The sequence below is a fragment of the Artemia sp. Qi Xiang Cuo genome, chromosome 5, assembly GCF_049724085.1.
Source record: "Artemia sp. Qi Xiang Cuo chromosome 5, ASM4972408v1, whole genome shotgun sequence".
Lineage (NCBI taxonomy): Eukaryota > Metazoa > Arthropoda > Branchiopoda > Anostraca > Artemiidae > Artemia > Artemia sp. Qi Xiang Cuo.
This window is the reverse complement of record NC_142798.1, coordinates 50994365-51009878: the sequence shown is the minus strand read 5'-3', so window position 1 is coordinate 51009878 and position 15514 is coordinate 50994365. Positions and strand designations below refer to the sequence as shown.

The window sequence follows — 15514 nt, the reverse complement described above, 5'->3', positions numbered from 1 at the left end:
TTTGATTTTAGAGATGGTAGAAAAAGTACATTTGGCATCTTGAAAAAGTAGATGTTTTTATGTTGATGCAGTAAAACGTGCCAGCAAAAACATACATTTCTGTTGGACAAGACTTCAATACATTTATATTCATCTCATGACTAAACATTTAAGAAAATTTGGAATTAATAATCGGTATTTATTATGTATCGGCTAGTATGGTAATCATACCAAGTCACTGTTGTCTAGCAGCATAAATTCCATAAGAACTGTTGAATTAAAGTTTTCCTGGTTAAAGGTGCAGATTATTTTCAATGTAATGTAGGATACAGAGGCCCTACCAATTAGTGATTTGTTTGAATCCTGTTTCACCTAGACAGTATTTATGCAGCTTTGCTGCTCAATTGACTGAATAATATACACTATCAAATCAATTGCTTTAGTGGAACAAAACTGATCCTTTACCGTTCTTCCATTTACACGCCTACCTAATGTCATCTGACTCCCAAGACCTACTTTTACCTAGCTTAAACTATCTAGCAGCACATTTAATATGTTAGACACACTGAGTGCCATCATTTTACTTACTTCCACTTTTTGTTAACGCTCCAATTCCAAAAACCGTATGAGGCGTAACCAGGCTTCTCCAAAATTTCAAATTACGATTTAAACACTGTATTATAAGTTCGAAATTTCTTAATATCTCATACTTGAATCAATAAAGTAAAATCAAAACAGAAGAAAAACAGTTGGAAAAAAAACAGAAACAGGACGAAATAGTTATTATAAAAACAGAAACAGAACAGAACAGGTAAATAAAATCAGGTCATCTGTTTCTGTTTTTTTGTAAGAAAACAGAACAGAAACAGGTACTTTAAAAACAGAACAGAAAAAGAAAACAGAAACAGTGCCCATGCTTACTAACGACGTGACAAAGAAAAAGTTATATCATAGTTCATTGATCATAGTCATTTTATGCTACTAAATAATAAAAAAAACTGAAAGTAAAGAGCAAAACTAAAATTCAAAACGAACAGAAATTATTCCGTATATGAAGCGGTTCCCCCTTCCTAAAGACCTTGCTCTTTACGCTAAAGCTTTTAGCCCTTTTAAAAAAGGTTACTATTCTAATTCAACGGCCCTTTTGTTTCAAGAGCCGTACTTAAAAAATTAGGATAAACAGTCAAATTTTAGTGTAAAGGGCAAGGTATTGAGGAGGAGGAGGGCAGCCCTTTATATGTGGAGTAATTTCTGTTCCTTTTGAGTTTTGATGTTGCTCCTTACTTCAGCTAAAAAAAAGTTTTTTCTTTATTTAATTTCTGATCGTTTTTCAAATAATACTCTAATTCATGGAAATTTAGTTTCCGTAAAACTTTCTTCCCAGGTAAGGTAAAATGCACTCCCTCCCCCCGTAAGATTTCCTCCAGATAGTTCTATCCTCTCTGAAAACCCCCCTGTAAAGTTTCGTGCGGAAGATTCAGCCTACAAAAATCTCCTTAACATGCTTAATTTGAAAAATACTTTAGTTTCTAATCGTTTTCTTGATCACTCCGAAAATGCCCCCTTCCGTAGAAATGTAGAAAGTCTCCTCCCCCCCGCAGAAAAATGTCTTTATACTTCCTAATAGCAAATACAATACGTTAACAATGGGCAAATTTCATAAATTACAGGCCTCTTCCCATGGACTGTGGGAGGGGGAGGGTGAATTTACCCCTAAAGACTTCGTAATTAGATCTTTCAAGTATGTTGAACAAAACGAGTATCTCAAAATTTTGACCGGATAATTTTTGGGAAAAAGGGGGCGTGGGAGGAGGGCTAGTTTCCCCTGTCATTTTGGTCACTTAAAAAGGACACTAGAATTTTTAATTTTCGTTCGACTGATCCCCCTCCCAATCTTCTAAGAATATTATTTCGATATGTTCATTTCTGGAAAAAAAGAAAGAAAAAGAAAAGAAAAGACGCATTCGTGATCTTTCTTCTGGGAAAAAATACAAAATTTCACTTTTTTCTTATATAGGAGCTTGAAACTTTTGCAATAGGGCTCTCTGAATCTGAATCGCTGAATCTGATTGTGATATTTTCACTTTTTTTCGAAAATCAGGTAAATTTTCTCAGGCTCGTAGCTTTTGATGCGTGACACTGAACCTGAAGAAAATTATATATATATATATATATATATATATATATATATATATATATATATATATATATATATATAATCAGCATAATAAGCGGATCCTTTTGATGTTCGTATCAAAATTTAGATTTTTAGAGTTTTGGTTACTATTGAGCCGCGTCGCTCCTTACCTTCAGTTTGTTACCGCGAATTATTTGATTATAAATCTTTAAATTTTCTAGATTTCCTTGTATGGTGTTTGGCAATATTGATTTACTTTTATTAGAGGTAAAGCAGTTGATAAGAAAACAATATCCAAACACATTCTTATCAGTTCAGATTTTTCATATCATTCTTTTTAATACGCTATTGTGCAAAGATAAAAAGTAGACATCATTACAAGAGAAAGTGTATTGTTTGTGATAGACTTGAGAAAGGTATTTGTGATATTCTGTTGGGATGGAGTCTCAGCAAAGAGGTAACAGTCAGACGCAAGAAAATGGAAGAACAGAATTATCCACTCTAAATGTTACGGGATTAACTAGTCCTCGAAGGAGTCGAACAAGGCGGCGGGAGGCTCAACGTTCTTCAGAAACAAATAATAACACACGAGCTTCTGGAAGACGAACTAATACTTTGACAAGGCAGAGAAGGAGACATAGACGGCGGTTGAAGAAATATTGTACTTCTATGAGGCAATTTTCGGCCATGCAGATTATTATAGGACTATCAGCAATAGCGATACAGGTGATTATCATATGTGTTACATAACTACGTGCACTATTCTCTGAACAGCAGTAATTTACTAAAAACCTAAATTTGCTCTATTAATGTGGAAAAACATTTCTTATCGCACTCTTTAATGCTTAAAATGTTCGATTAAGCATATTTTGATTTTTTGTTTTGTTTTGTTTAAATAGCTGTCAGAGTAAGAGTCATGCAGAAGCGTTGACTAAAATATCGGGGTCAACGCAATAATATTGACTTCAGTAAAGAGCGGTGTTTTGACCGCTTGGTTTTTGACATCTTTCTACATGAGACTTAGTAGGCAAGAACTTAGTAGGCAACTTAGTCGGAAATATAAAGTTCTCGTGCCCTATTTAAGGGCTAAAAGTGACTGAAGGGTGGCCTTTCTTCCTTCCATGCTCTTTTTTCTCTTGGCCCCTGTTGACCTCCCTCCATTTGGCATCGGATCAAAAGTTTGAAATATCCACTTTGACTAATGAACCTGACCGAAAAATAGCCTCTGGGGGGGGGGGCATAGTTGACACATTCACAATTGCAAGGGTCCAGAATAGTGTAACTGGCCCGTTATATACTTTAGCACTCTAGTAGAAAAGGTGGCCAAGTCAAACCTTGTTAGAACCAAAACCATAAAAAGAATTTGCGTGTGGAACACTGTATCAATAGTGGTACAGATTGATCCCGAGACTCCTCCTCAACCCTCCACCGTCATCATTTTAGCAGAATGATAGATATGTTACAACTTGTTTAAACTGGGATCATGCAAGGATCCTTAATCTCAGAACAAAAGCAGACAGCTCCAAGCTACTGACTACCTAAATGCAAAAAAAGCCAAGCATTGCTAAAGACAAAACAAGCTAAGCGGAAAATCAGTGACGTCCAAGCTGCTGAGTTTTGGTAACGTGGCAGGAAAAAGAGCTAACTCCTGACCCAGTGTAAGCACTAGCACAGGATAAGCTGGGAACAGAGTGCAAGAAAAAAAATATATAAGTCTTAATACTATTCAAAAATGATAAACCCGGATTTAATGTAAAAATAAGCTTGGGTCTGATTTACGGAAGAAACAGGCAAAATTCTATGTCATGGACAAATGACGTGAGTCTTCACTTGGCTCAATTCAATCTAAGGCCTATCTAAATTCTGGATTGGTGCACAAAAGGACTAAGTCCTGATTTGGCCTAAAAATGAGATACAGCCTCCAAGACCAGTAAGCTTATTCTTGGGACTTACCTCATTTTACCCCGCTTCACTGACATTCTTCAGATTAGAATTTTGTTGTTTTACACCGAGTTAGGACTTGCATGTTTAGGACCAATCGTTGACCTAGCTCGTTTTGAGCGGAAAAAGTACTTAACTAGTTCTTACAGGGACTAAGACCTTAGTTTTTTGTCCCGAATATAAACTTAGCTTGTTTTAGCAACAAATCGCAATGACATAACTCGTTTTTTCACCTTTTCAGGACTTAGTTCATTTTTTAATCTAAAGACCAAAATTTGATAGCCTAGACACTGCTTGTCTGTCAGGATCGAGCTGGTCTTTGTGTCGAATAAGGACTTGACTAGTCTTTGTGCTAGTTCAAGACTTGGCTCATTTTTACTCCGAGTCTTGAGTTAGCTCGTACTTGCATTAAGTACAATTTCAGCTCAGGACTTAACTTAGTGGGTCGTTTTTACACAGAGTCAAGCCTCACTTTGCTTATGCATCAAGTCAAGACTTGACGTATTTTGCCCCTCGTTAATCCACAGCTTGGATTTAGCTCATTCTTGCATCTGTTTAGGACTTCATTTGTTTCACACGAGTTAGGATTTTGTATCTTTTCTTAAAACATAACCATTTAGCTCGTTTTTGCACTAAGTTGAGAAAGAGCTCATTTTTGCACTGATTCAGTCCACAGCTGGCACTAAGCTTGTTTTTTCGTAGCTTTAGAATTTAAATAGTTTCTTCACTGCCTTATGAAGACTTCGATTTCGCATAGGAATCAAAACTTTGACCGTTTTTGCATCAATTCAGGACTCAGTTACTACTTGTTCTAAATCGAAACTTAGCTTATATTTTGCTAATTCAGGACTTAGCTCGTTTTGTGATGAGTCAGGAGTCAGCTTTCATTGCACCAAGCTAGTTGAATTATGGATTTTTCTGATTTTTTACTGAGAGTGAGAATCCCTACATAATTTCAACTTTAAAAATTGCTGCAACATATCTGCCTTTCGGTTGAAAAGTGGGTTTTATAGGGAGGGTTTATGAAGTCTGAATATCTTAATTTCGCTTCCAATTGTATAGATTTAAATTCTATATAAAACTTTGGTTTTAACTAGGTGGAGCAAGCTTCTACTACAATGTAGCCCTGAAAAACTGGCCTTTTGCGTAGTTTTGAGCCCTTGTACCTTGAGTTGTATGGGTAAAGCCGTCTCTAGAGACTGATTTTTTTTTACTTTTAATTATTATTATTAAAAAAAAACTATCAAAAATGTTACCAGATTTCATGTGGGTCGCTAGTGCCTAGGGAAAATAGGGTATATAAAAAGAACCAATAGCCTTTCAGTCACATTTGGTCCCTATAAAGTGGATTAGAACTATCAATTTCCAATAGAAAGAGTCCCCCAAGCCTTTAAGACAATCTTTTCTATAGGAAGTGGACAGCAAATGAAATTGTACGTGAGTAGTATCTCCACAGGAACTTCTATGACATACCCTCCCCAGATTTCTATGACATTCCCCTCCCCCCTTTTCCCATAGGATTTCTGTGACATGCCCTCTGACTTCACGACACACCTGTTTCTAGTCAAGATTTCTACCGGAGCCCCGTGACATCACGACAGGCTTATTTTCTAGGTGGTTTACTTCCCAGTTGTTCTATTATTTCTGTTTTTCTACTACCCCACATAGTTGTCTAGACGGCCATTTTGTAACAAATCATGTCTAAACATGCTCGCGATGGCCTAGAAGCCATTTTACTGATCATGATTCAGTTTCTTTTTGGAAGTGAGACAGTCAACATCGAAATGGAAGCTGATAAATTATTGAATATTGAAAGTATTGATGAAATGGGACCTAGAGTGCCTAAAGTAGCATTGAAAATTACATGGGGCTGCCAAAAAACCCTAGAATGGGACAGAATGCATGCAAGATATGTTATAACTTTAGACACATTATATCGTAAAGAAAAACTGTTTCTTGTAGATAAGGTAAAAACAGTCTACACTCAGACATGACCCTATAAATAAATATCGCTAGTAGATCATGTTACAGGAAATAGGTTATAGAAAACAGCATGCTTGTTTCTTGTAGTGCATGTGATAAAAAGGATAGATTTCAGAGCCAGTAAATCTTACATAATCTAGTAAAATTGGAAACAAGATTAATTTTAGATGATGACTTTCTGGAATTATCTCTTCAACGGAAATTGTTTTCTTTAGAAATACTTAACGATATAATGAGAACCGATTCTCCATATTTGGACTATTGTATGAAGCTTCGTCGTCGTGTTCCGGCTGCTTTTACTCAATTTATAGATATATTAATTGAGACAAAACAAAATGATATTGTGGTTTGCTTTTATCCAGTACTTAGACGGCCATTTGGTACGAAATCGTGTCTAAACATGTTTGTGTCGTCCTATGACATTTTTATTGATCGTGAGTCAGTTTCTTTTTGAAAGTGAGACAGTCAACATCAAAAATTGTTTTACACATACCCATTATGCTTGTATAATTTGGGCAGCTGTTCATCATGTGAGAATTGTATCTTTGATGATTACTATGATGAAAAGTTTAAATTATGCAGTCCATGCAAATTACATAAGGGATATGCAGTGCGATTTCAAGACTGTAATTCCTGTCTTGAAGAGATTTGTGACTCTCGTAATAGAGGATTCTTTTGCTCCAATTGTCACTATGACAAATATCATCAATGGGAAAATACTAACCCTGGCATGACTGCAAAAAACCCTAAACTTGAGTTCAGTTTATTTTCAAGAGACTGGTATCGTCGTGGCTTTAAATTGTCTTTGGAAGAAGAACCTTGTCCATGCTTCAATTATTGGAATAATAAAAGAGTCTGGTTTTTACGAGATCGCTGTAAAGATACCGGCTACTTTGATTATATACCTACAAACTTTCATTTGAATGTTACAGAAAGTAATTATTAATAAGAGAATTTTGTAGGTGATATTGCTTCAAATAAGTAAATTGAAACTCATGAATTTTATAATATGAATCAGAGTAGCATCATTGACTTTACAAAGAGATTTAATAAAAATGAAGTTACAGTATATTGAAGAAAATGTGACCCTGACTTTTTGTGTCAAGATAAGTACAAGTTGAATCCTGATGAGCTGCTGCCACTTACCGTTTCAGATGATTACCTATAAATAGAAGAAGAAATCTAATAAAAGGACACTGTGTCTTGTATATACACAAATTTTATTAATAAACAAATTTACAATCATTTTTAAGGCTTTTCACTTTTAGGGCAGCGAAATTTATATTATACAGATAGGAAAGAGTATTTTCAACTAGAAAGTCGTTCAAACGAGAATTCTCACCATAAATCTTGAGAAATCCTATGTAAGTATGTCCGCGACACTGGAAAATAAAATATAATAGGGCATGAAAACAATATATTTTCGTTGATAGATGTTGTACCCGCTTCCGATTTTGAATAATAAATTTTCCGCTCTGTTCAAGAAAATTTTTAAAGTAGAGGTGCGTAGAATATATATGGTAGGCCTAGACGATCAAAAAATTCTATATTTCTTCTTGCTTGAAAAATCCATAACCAGTGCCCCGTCTTTACAGTTGATATACTGTTATTAACAATAATAAGGGTATTGTCAACATGTTGAATATGCTCCAGAAAATCTGAAGGTATGCAATAGCATTTGTATTTGGATATAGAGGGGTCCATATTGAATACACTGGTTATTTGATTCGTGTTCATGGCACCAAGTTTAATAGAACACTGCCATTGGGGGTAATTTCCCAATAGGTTTCAAACAGATTTAGTGACATTAATGCAATACTTTCCCCCAATGGCTCGGCAAAGGTACACTCTAAACACACATTACCCGTCCAGACAATACTCATATCTTGAGTGCCGGAAGAATCCAATACAATGATACCATGACTTTTCACAAACATTTCTTCTGTTATACCATTTTCAAATAATCGAGAATCTCGATTTAGGAATCGCGTTGTCAATTCATATAGGGTCCTGTAGGATTTATCAAAGGACAAATTGTAGAGAGCAATTCATACTTTACATAACAAGGAATACTTTACAAACAAGCGAGGAAAGTACAAACATTTCAAATTTATTCGGAGAATATGTCGATGATCCAACAGCACTAGCACTTCTTACAAAAGCCAATGCCAATTTTGAACTAATTTTACCATTGATAAATGAAGAATCAGTATAGGTACGCGTATCCGTAGCAATATGGCGTTGTTTCTTGACTGTATGAGGCAGAAGTAGTTTGATATTATTTCCAGAGGTTCTTAATTTTTCTATTGCCAGAGCAACAGAACTCATAACTTGCTGTTTTCGTACATGAAGTATTCCTGACGTGAGAGAGACTGTTACATCGGTCGCAGTGCCCAGTACTTTTCGTTAAAACAAATTGGACGGTGCGAATTGTAGCTTTATATCAATCTTTATATTGGGAGGCAGCAATTAAGTAATATTAAATATCTCAAAATTTAGTTTCCCAACTAAATACAAATCTTTAGCTGTCGCATCTCTAAGAATATTGGTAGTTTCAGTATCTGTTTTATATTCATAACCCTGAGCATACCCCCTCAACAGCTTGTAAGAAATTGGAGTCATCAACATGAATGGTATATAACTAGCATAATTTGAAAGATTGTTGCTGGTGATCACCATTGTTCCATTTATTTAGACACTTATTTGTCTAAATAAATTGTGTAGTACGCAATTTTCATAGGATAACCCCTAGGCTGCACTTGGTTTTTCATTGTTGGATTTTATAACACTGATACTCAAATTTATAAATGTTGAAGTTAAATCTATGAAATAATTTTCATTGGAATAAATTTGAAAATGTTCATTTTCAGAGAGCTGTTGTTGCGGATAAAATTGTTCATAGTATACGTGTTTTACACTGTCATCTACATTTTCCGCAATAAATAGATTTATAGACGAGGTGACTGAAGGGTGAGATTCCTTATGTGGTAGATATGCCATTTTCTAGGTAAAGAAATCCTGTTTCAATCTTTTTACTTTCTTTTTCTTCTTTGACAAGAGGGATGCTTTACGCTTCCGGGATGAGTTGAGACTGATGAGTGATGAGGTCTTTCGCACCTTTTTTAAATCTTTTCCGCGTTGTTTCAATCGATCGCCAAGCGATCGCGCGCTGGACCTGAGATTTTGCGAAACACTTTCTTGAAAATCCTTCCCAGAGCCCCAATCATGTAGTGTAGTGGATGCAAAATCTTCGGCAACCGGTGCAATATATTTTTTTAGCCAGGAGTAGTGCGGAGCGAAACAGCTTAGCAAACCAATTGCCGAGACCGTAAACGGACATTAACAAACGATCCTGTAATAGTCCATTCCATGACCCAACTGCCATGGTCCAAGAGCAGCAACATAGCAATCAATATAGGGTCATACAAACTGAGTTCTATTAGCTATTTCACTGAATGGGTCGAAAATAAAATTTAATTAAAGCCAAACCTTGTTTTATTGCTAGAACATCGCCCAATTGACTTCTTAGTGTTAACTGACAGAGCTCCAAATACGAAGTGTTGACTGGTATGTATTGAAGATGCTATATATTGTAGAGATGAATATGGTCATTAGAGGTTTTTTGTTCAAGAATACGTAAGAAAGGAACATTGGTATTGCCAACTCTTGATCTCTCAACAAAGGCTTCATACAGAAATATACAACTGTCCGAGGAGAAGGCGGGTGGATACTATGCGAAAATGACATAATTCATGCCACAAGCGCTTCCAGCACTTTTACCATTGATAATATTACGTTTAAAACCAAGAACTTCGCGTAAATCCTTATTGAGAATAACCTTTTCATTATCATTGGGTGAACTAATGTAGATTTTCCTCTCCTCCTTTAAATAATTGAATTGAAAATTGCCATTTTTACAATATGATATTTTTTGTTGATAGCACGACATAAATCATTCATACTCTCAAACTTCTTATATGATAGTGTGACAAAGGGGTATTCATATGAATTGAACTTTTCATTTAGATGTTGATCGTTAATGACTGGCCATACATGTGGTCTAATTTTTATATTATATGTACAATCCTTTCTTAGGATATCATATGTATTTTTGAGAATACAATCTACAAGAGCAACTTTCTACCTTCCCTCAAATTTAATGGCAGGGGAGAGTTTTGTCCAAAAATCGCTCATATTATTCAAATTGTCATAAAGAGGATCGGAAACATTGGACATGAATGTCGCATAGAAATCATTGGGCATTGTTAACGTCTTCAACTGCTACCAAAGAATCAAAATCAGAGTAGTATTCTAGCCAGCGAACAAGCATCTGTCGATTAAGCTTGCGAGTACGTGTCTTTAATACTTTTTTCAATTTCATAGATTTCAGTATTTCCTACTTTTTGCAATTCATAGTCATACAAACCGCCAAGAATCTCTTCATCTTTCAAATCACGAAGACGATACGTCACAGGTTTAGTATCCAAGACTTTTGACACTTTAAAAAGTTCAGTGCTCCACAAGTACTTCCCCTTTTCACAAACCTTTCTCGTACGATTGATTCGAATAGTATCACCAACAATAAATATTTTCTTCCCTGTCTTTTCACTAGAATATTGTTTTAAGAAAAAGTCTAGTTTCACTATGATGAACTTCAAGAGGGCTAACATTTAACAAGGATCGATGAGTACGTTGATTATAAATCAACGTGATTTTATTTAAATCTGGAACAAATACAGCTGTATTTCTCAATGTACAATACCTAGAAATTAAAAGTCAAATTGTTCGTATCAAACGTTCAGCCAATGCCGCCTTTATAGGACTATGAAAATGATATAGTATTGTATTATATTTCAATAAAACCTTTTTTACATGGGGATTAACAAATTCACTTCCACGGTCTGTTTGAATTTTTTACATGAATCGTATTCAAAGATGGATTCAAGGGACTTAGCAACATCATTACGTCTCTTTGACTGCATTTGAACTGCATATGCATAGCGACTAAAACACTTATTGGGAGTAACATATACTTGTAGTGTTTATTATGACGTCTTTGAATCGTGTCTAGAGTCAAAAGATCTGCTTGTAATATATGCAGACGGTAAAAGGCTTTAGTTTTTCGATAGTGACTACTATAAACCCTATGATTTCGATGTAGAGTATAACTGGACTCCTTTTATAAATACTCCTTTGTTAGCTTCTTTTTAATCTCAGTAACTTTAGAAAGTGTAGTGGGAGGGCTTAAACTTCCTGGTTCACCAATGTTTTCATAAACACCTTTCAAAACTTGACCCATTTTGAACGTAATCGTCCACTACCATTTTGTGTACTAAACGATGTGGAAAGACGCGTTCATTTAATACCCTCACCGACCCAACTAGGTGTTCTATTCAATGAAATATCTCGATATATTTCTTAAATTTCCTTAATCGTTTGAAACGTGTATATTCCAAATAAGACTTTTGGGAAAATTGGACGACTTTAAAAAGTTATATAAATGACTATCAAAAGCATTCAAGTCTTTTACGATTTTCAATCAGATCCGATAGCGAATCAATTAAATTGTAACTCTTGCCCTGGATTATAACTTCATTCTTTTTCTCGTCAATTTGTTCATTCTCAGCGATATAGGTCAAGAGTCTTTTACTTTGTTCACGATAGGATGGAGGCAACAAGTCTACAATACTTGTTAATAAATCTTCTTCTTCTTCCTTCGGCTTTTTCAGTATTTCAAAACTTTCAGTATTTTCAGAAGGTTGATCAGTGACATTTACTTTGATCGGTTTTTCACGGTAAGGCTTATGTTTGTTGACGCGTCGAAGGGGAGTTTGAAGTAAAACAAATATTTCGTCATCGGCATTCATTTCATTGTTAATAAATTTATCAAGATTATCTTCAAAGTGCTCTTTGGGTCAAAGAGAAAGTTCAATTGGCGTCAGTGTATAGGGTTTAGCCATTTCTATAGAGTGGTGTTTACAAGTCCGGTGATTATCTGCAGTAATAATGAAAAGAAATTACCACCCGCTTGAACAAGACGGTTTCTTGTACAATTTGCTTTCTTTTTTCAAGCTAGAGCGCGTACAAAAGACCAATGTTGCTTTGTTTGTCGTATAACACCATCTGACATTTGAACATTACCTTCTGTTAAATTTAAAAAAGTTTTGACAAGAGATTAATAAATTCCTTGTCTATGCCATTTTTGAGTATTGGTTTCCTATAGATAATATAGTAATAATATAATAACATAGTAATAATAATATAAGATAGTATAGTAGGTAAAATTCAAAGCAAGTGTTCTTATACATTTACTCTGATGAAAAAGATTATGGAGCACAACAGTTACAGATTTTTTTTTGTGTGATGTGATCAGACTGTGAATAATTGAAATATTTCTTGCGACCATTCTTCAATAGATTCAGCTAAATCGTCAATAATCAACCAAGAGTGGTTGATTATTTTTAACCACGATTGACGCAATGCTAGTAAACACGTCAAGTCCTTGTATGAATTTTATGCGTGGATCAATACTCTTTATTTTATAATAAGATTCTAGCCGTATATAATAGCAATAATAGATATTTTTTGGATTCTCTCTAATCAATTTATCGTGGTGTTGATTTATTTTTGTTAATAGTGTGGTTTGGCCGGACATAGACGGTCGGCAAAGAAAAGATCTGAATGGTGTTTGAAATTGATACATACTCCTCCAATGTCAAAATGCAACTGACCAAACCTAACGATTGTATAGCTATAAATGTTTTATAAATGTGTGTTTAAAACAAACCCTCTCCCTTCTTTATCACTGTCAGAAACCAACCCTTTCTTGCTTAACTTTATATATTTTAAGGTTTTAAAAAGTGCTATTATTCATCTAAAGAGCTGATAGAACGGTCCCTCCTCCTTTCCTGGAAAGCAAAACTAAAATTTTTTGATAAATATACTTGTGAAAACTTTATTTATTGGAAGCAACACTTTTACTATAAAACCCACTTAAAATATCGTCTAGGGTGCGGATAGAGCCCTACTGCCTAGGAGCAATGGCATAATATCAACTAATGACTCGTGTACGATGTAAAAGGTAATATTTTGTTCTGAACGAGTATTTTATTCTCCCTATAATAGACAAGAGTAAATCTAGAAATGTTTTTTAGAAATGAAAGCCTAGAACTATGTAAATGCATCATCCCCCGTAAGGTATAATTGACGACAAAGGCAACCCTTCCGCTTTGATATTAACAGATGTCTTTGTCCAGAGAGCAAGAGAGACGCGTCAAATTTGATGGCTTCTCGGTTTCAATGTCAAGGAGGCACACTTGTGCCTCTTTAAAGAGGCGACCCACCACAACGTTAAGCGATTTTCGGTCTTAGTGGTCACAGAGAGACGGCGGAGATTGCATTTTTTAGCCTAAGCTCAAACTAAGAAACATGCAAAATTTCACTCCCCTCCAACTTTATCTTCATGGAGGAAAGTGGGCCGGAAGTTTCAACGCTCCCACCACAGCCCCCTTTAACGTTGTCCGATAAGGCTGAAATATAGAGGATAAGCTTTCCTGGGGCCTGGGAGCTTATCCTCAAAATTTCAGCTCAATCCAATCACTCCTTCCCTCTTTTCCAAAAACCATATATAGCAACTTAATGTTCATCAAATTATTTTTTTTATCTGACACGCCTGCAGGCCACAGTTGGCAACGGATCCGGGTGAATGAGGACTCATTCGAACCGGAATTCGACCTATTAGGGCCTTTTGATATTTTCAGACCGAAAAAATTATCCCCTGAATTTACATTTACGAAGAACTTTGTTTTCATGTTAATTTAGGCATGCCGCCGAAAGCTTGCGTTGGCCTTCGTCTTTGAACTACATCACTCATTGAGGAATGTCAAGAGATTTTAATAATGCAATTTAATAAAATCTGCTGTCTCGGCTGTTGAAAATAAAAAAATGTTTTTTTTTGGGTAAATAAAGAATGAAGTTGGAACTTAAAACTAATAAAAATTATTACTTCACAGCCTATCAAGGAGGCACACTCATGCCTCTTTAAAGAGGCGACCCACCACAATTTTAAGCGATTTCCGGTCCTAGCGGTCGCAGAGAGACGGCGGTGATCGCATTTTGTAGCCTAAGCTGAAACTAAGAAACCTGCAAAATTTCACCCCCTCCGACTTTATGTTCATGGGGGAAAGTGGGCCGTAAGTTTCGACCCTCCCACCACAGCCCCCCTTTAACGTTGTCCGATCGGACTGATATTAAGAGGATAAGCTTTTCTTGGGCCTGGAAGCTTATCCTCAAAATTTCAGCTCAATCTGATCATTCCTTCTCTGTTTTCCAAAAACCAAATATAGCCCCTTAATTTCATCAAATTATATTTTTTTATCAGCCACGCCTACAAACAACAGTTGGCAACGGATCCGGGTGAATGAGGACTCATTGGAAGTGGAATTCGACCTGTTAGGGCCTTTTGATATTTTCAGATCGAAAAAATTATCCCCCGAATTTACATTTACGAAAAACCTCGTTTTCCTAAAAGAGCCCATGTTCATTTTTGAAATTCCTAAAAGCATAGTATTTCATTATTAAATTAGATCAAAATAGTTCTCTTAACCTGACAAGACCGACTGCAAGCTTCCGAAAATTCCAGCTCTTTCCCAGAAGTTTTTTTTGTCAAAAAACGAAAATCTTAAAATCTTTAAAAGCCTTAAATCAAGAACCTTCAAAAGTGGTGGGTTTAGAGGGAGGTAGCCCCCCAACCTTAACTCCTGACACGATCAGCTAAAAGTTGGTCAAGCAATAATAAGTAATAAACTGTACAAAAACGTGCAGAAATTATTTGAAAAAAACTACGTTTTCTAAAGAGTTAAAGAGGCTGAGTCACAAGTTCAAACCTTAAAACGTACAGGGATTAGGAGGTACAGTTGGGAGGCTGCCGCCCCCCAAATCTCCCGCTTTTGCAGCTTTTAAATAAATAAATAAAGTTTTTTAAACTGAAAGTAAGGAGCGATATTAAAACTTAAAACGAACAGAAATTATTCCGTATATGAAAGGGGCTGTCCCATCCTCAACGCTTCGCTCTTTACGCTAAAGTTTGACTTTCTCACAACTCTATTTTTGTTAAACAATAAAAAAATTTAGCGTAAAGTGCGCGGCGTTGAGGAGGTGACAGCCCCTTTCATATACGGAATAATTTCTGTTCGTTTTAAGTTTTAATGTCGCTCCTTACTTTCAGTCTTTTAAAGCTAACTCATCTTATCACTGTTATGAGACTAGAAATGCGAATGACGTTGCATCAGAGCTCCGGAATACTCAACGTGCTGCGTTTCTGCCTCGTTTTGCGGGACCGGGGGTGTGGAATTCCCTCCCGGATGCTATTAGACATGCTGATAATGTAAGCCAGCTCAAGAGTAGATTGAAGCGTTACCTTTTGGGTTATAATTTGAATGATTAGAAATTTGAATTTGATTAATGTTTGGTATG

The 15514-nt window shown here is 35.7% G+C and overlaps 1 protein-coding gene across 1 annotated transcript in view; it reads left to right on the top strand.

Moving 5' to 3' along the window:
* Positions 1–2484: 2484 nt before the first annotated feature.
* LOC148952236 (uncharacterized) overlaps positions 2485–15514 on the top strand; it is a 182655-nt gene continuing 169625 nt past the window's right edge. The window contains exon 1 of the mRNA XM_089089689.1: positions 2485–2842. Coding sequence (XP_088945815.1) covers positions 2555–2842 — 288 coding nt within the window. The 5' untranslated portion in view covers positions 2485–2554. The remainder of the gene's footprint in view (positions 2843–15514) is intronic.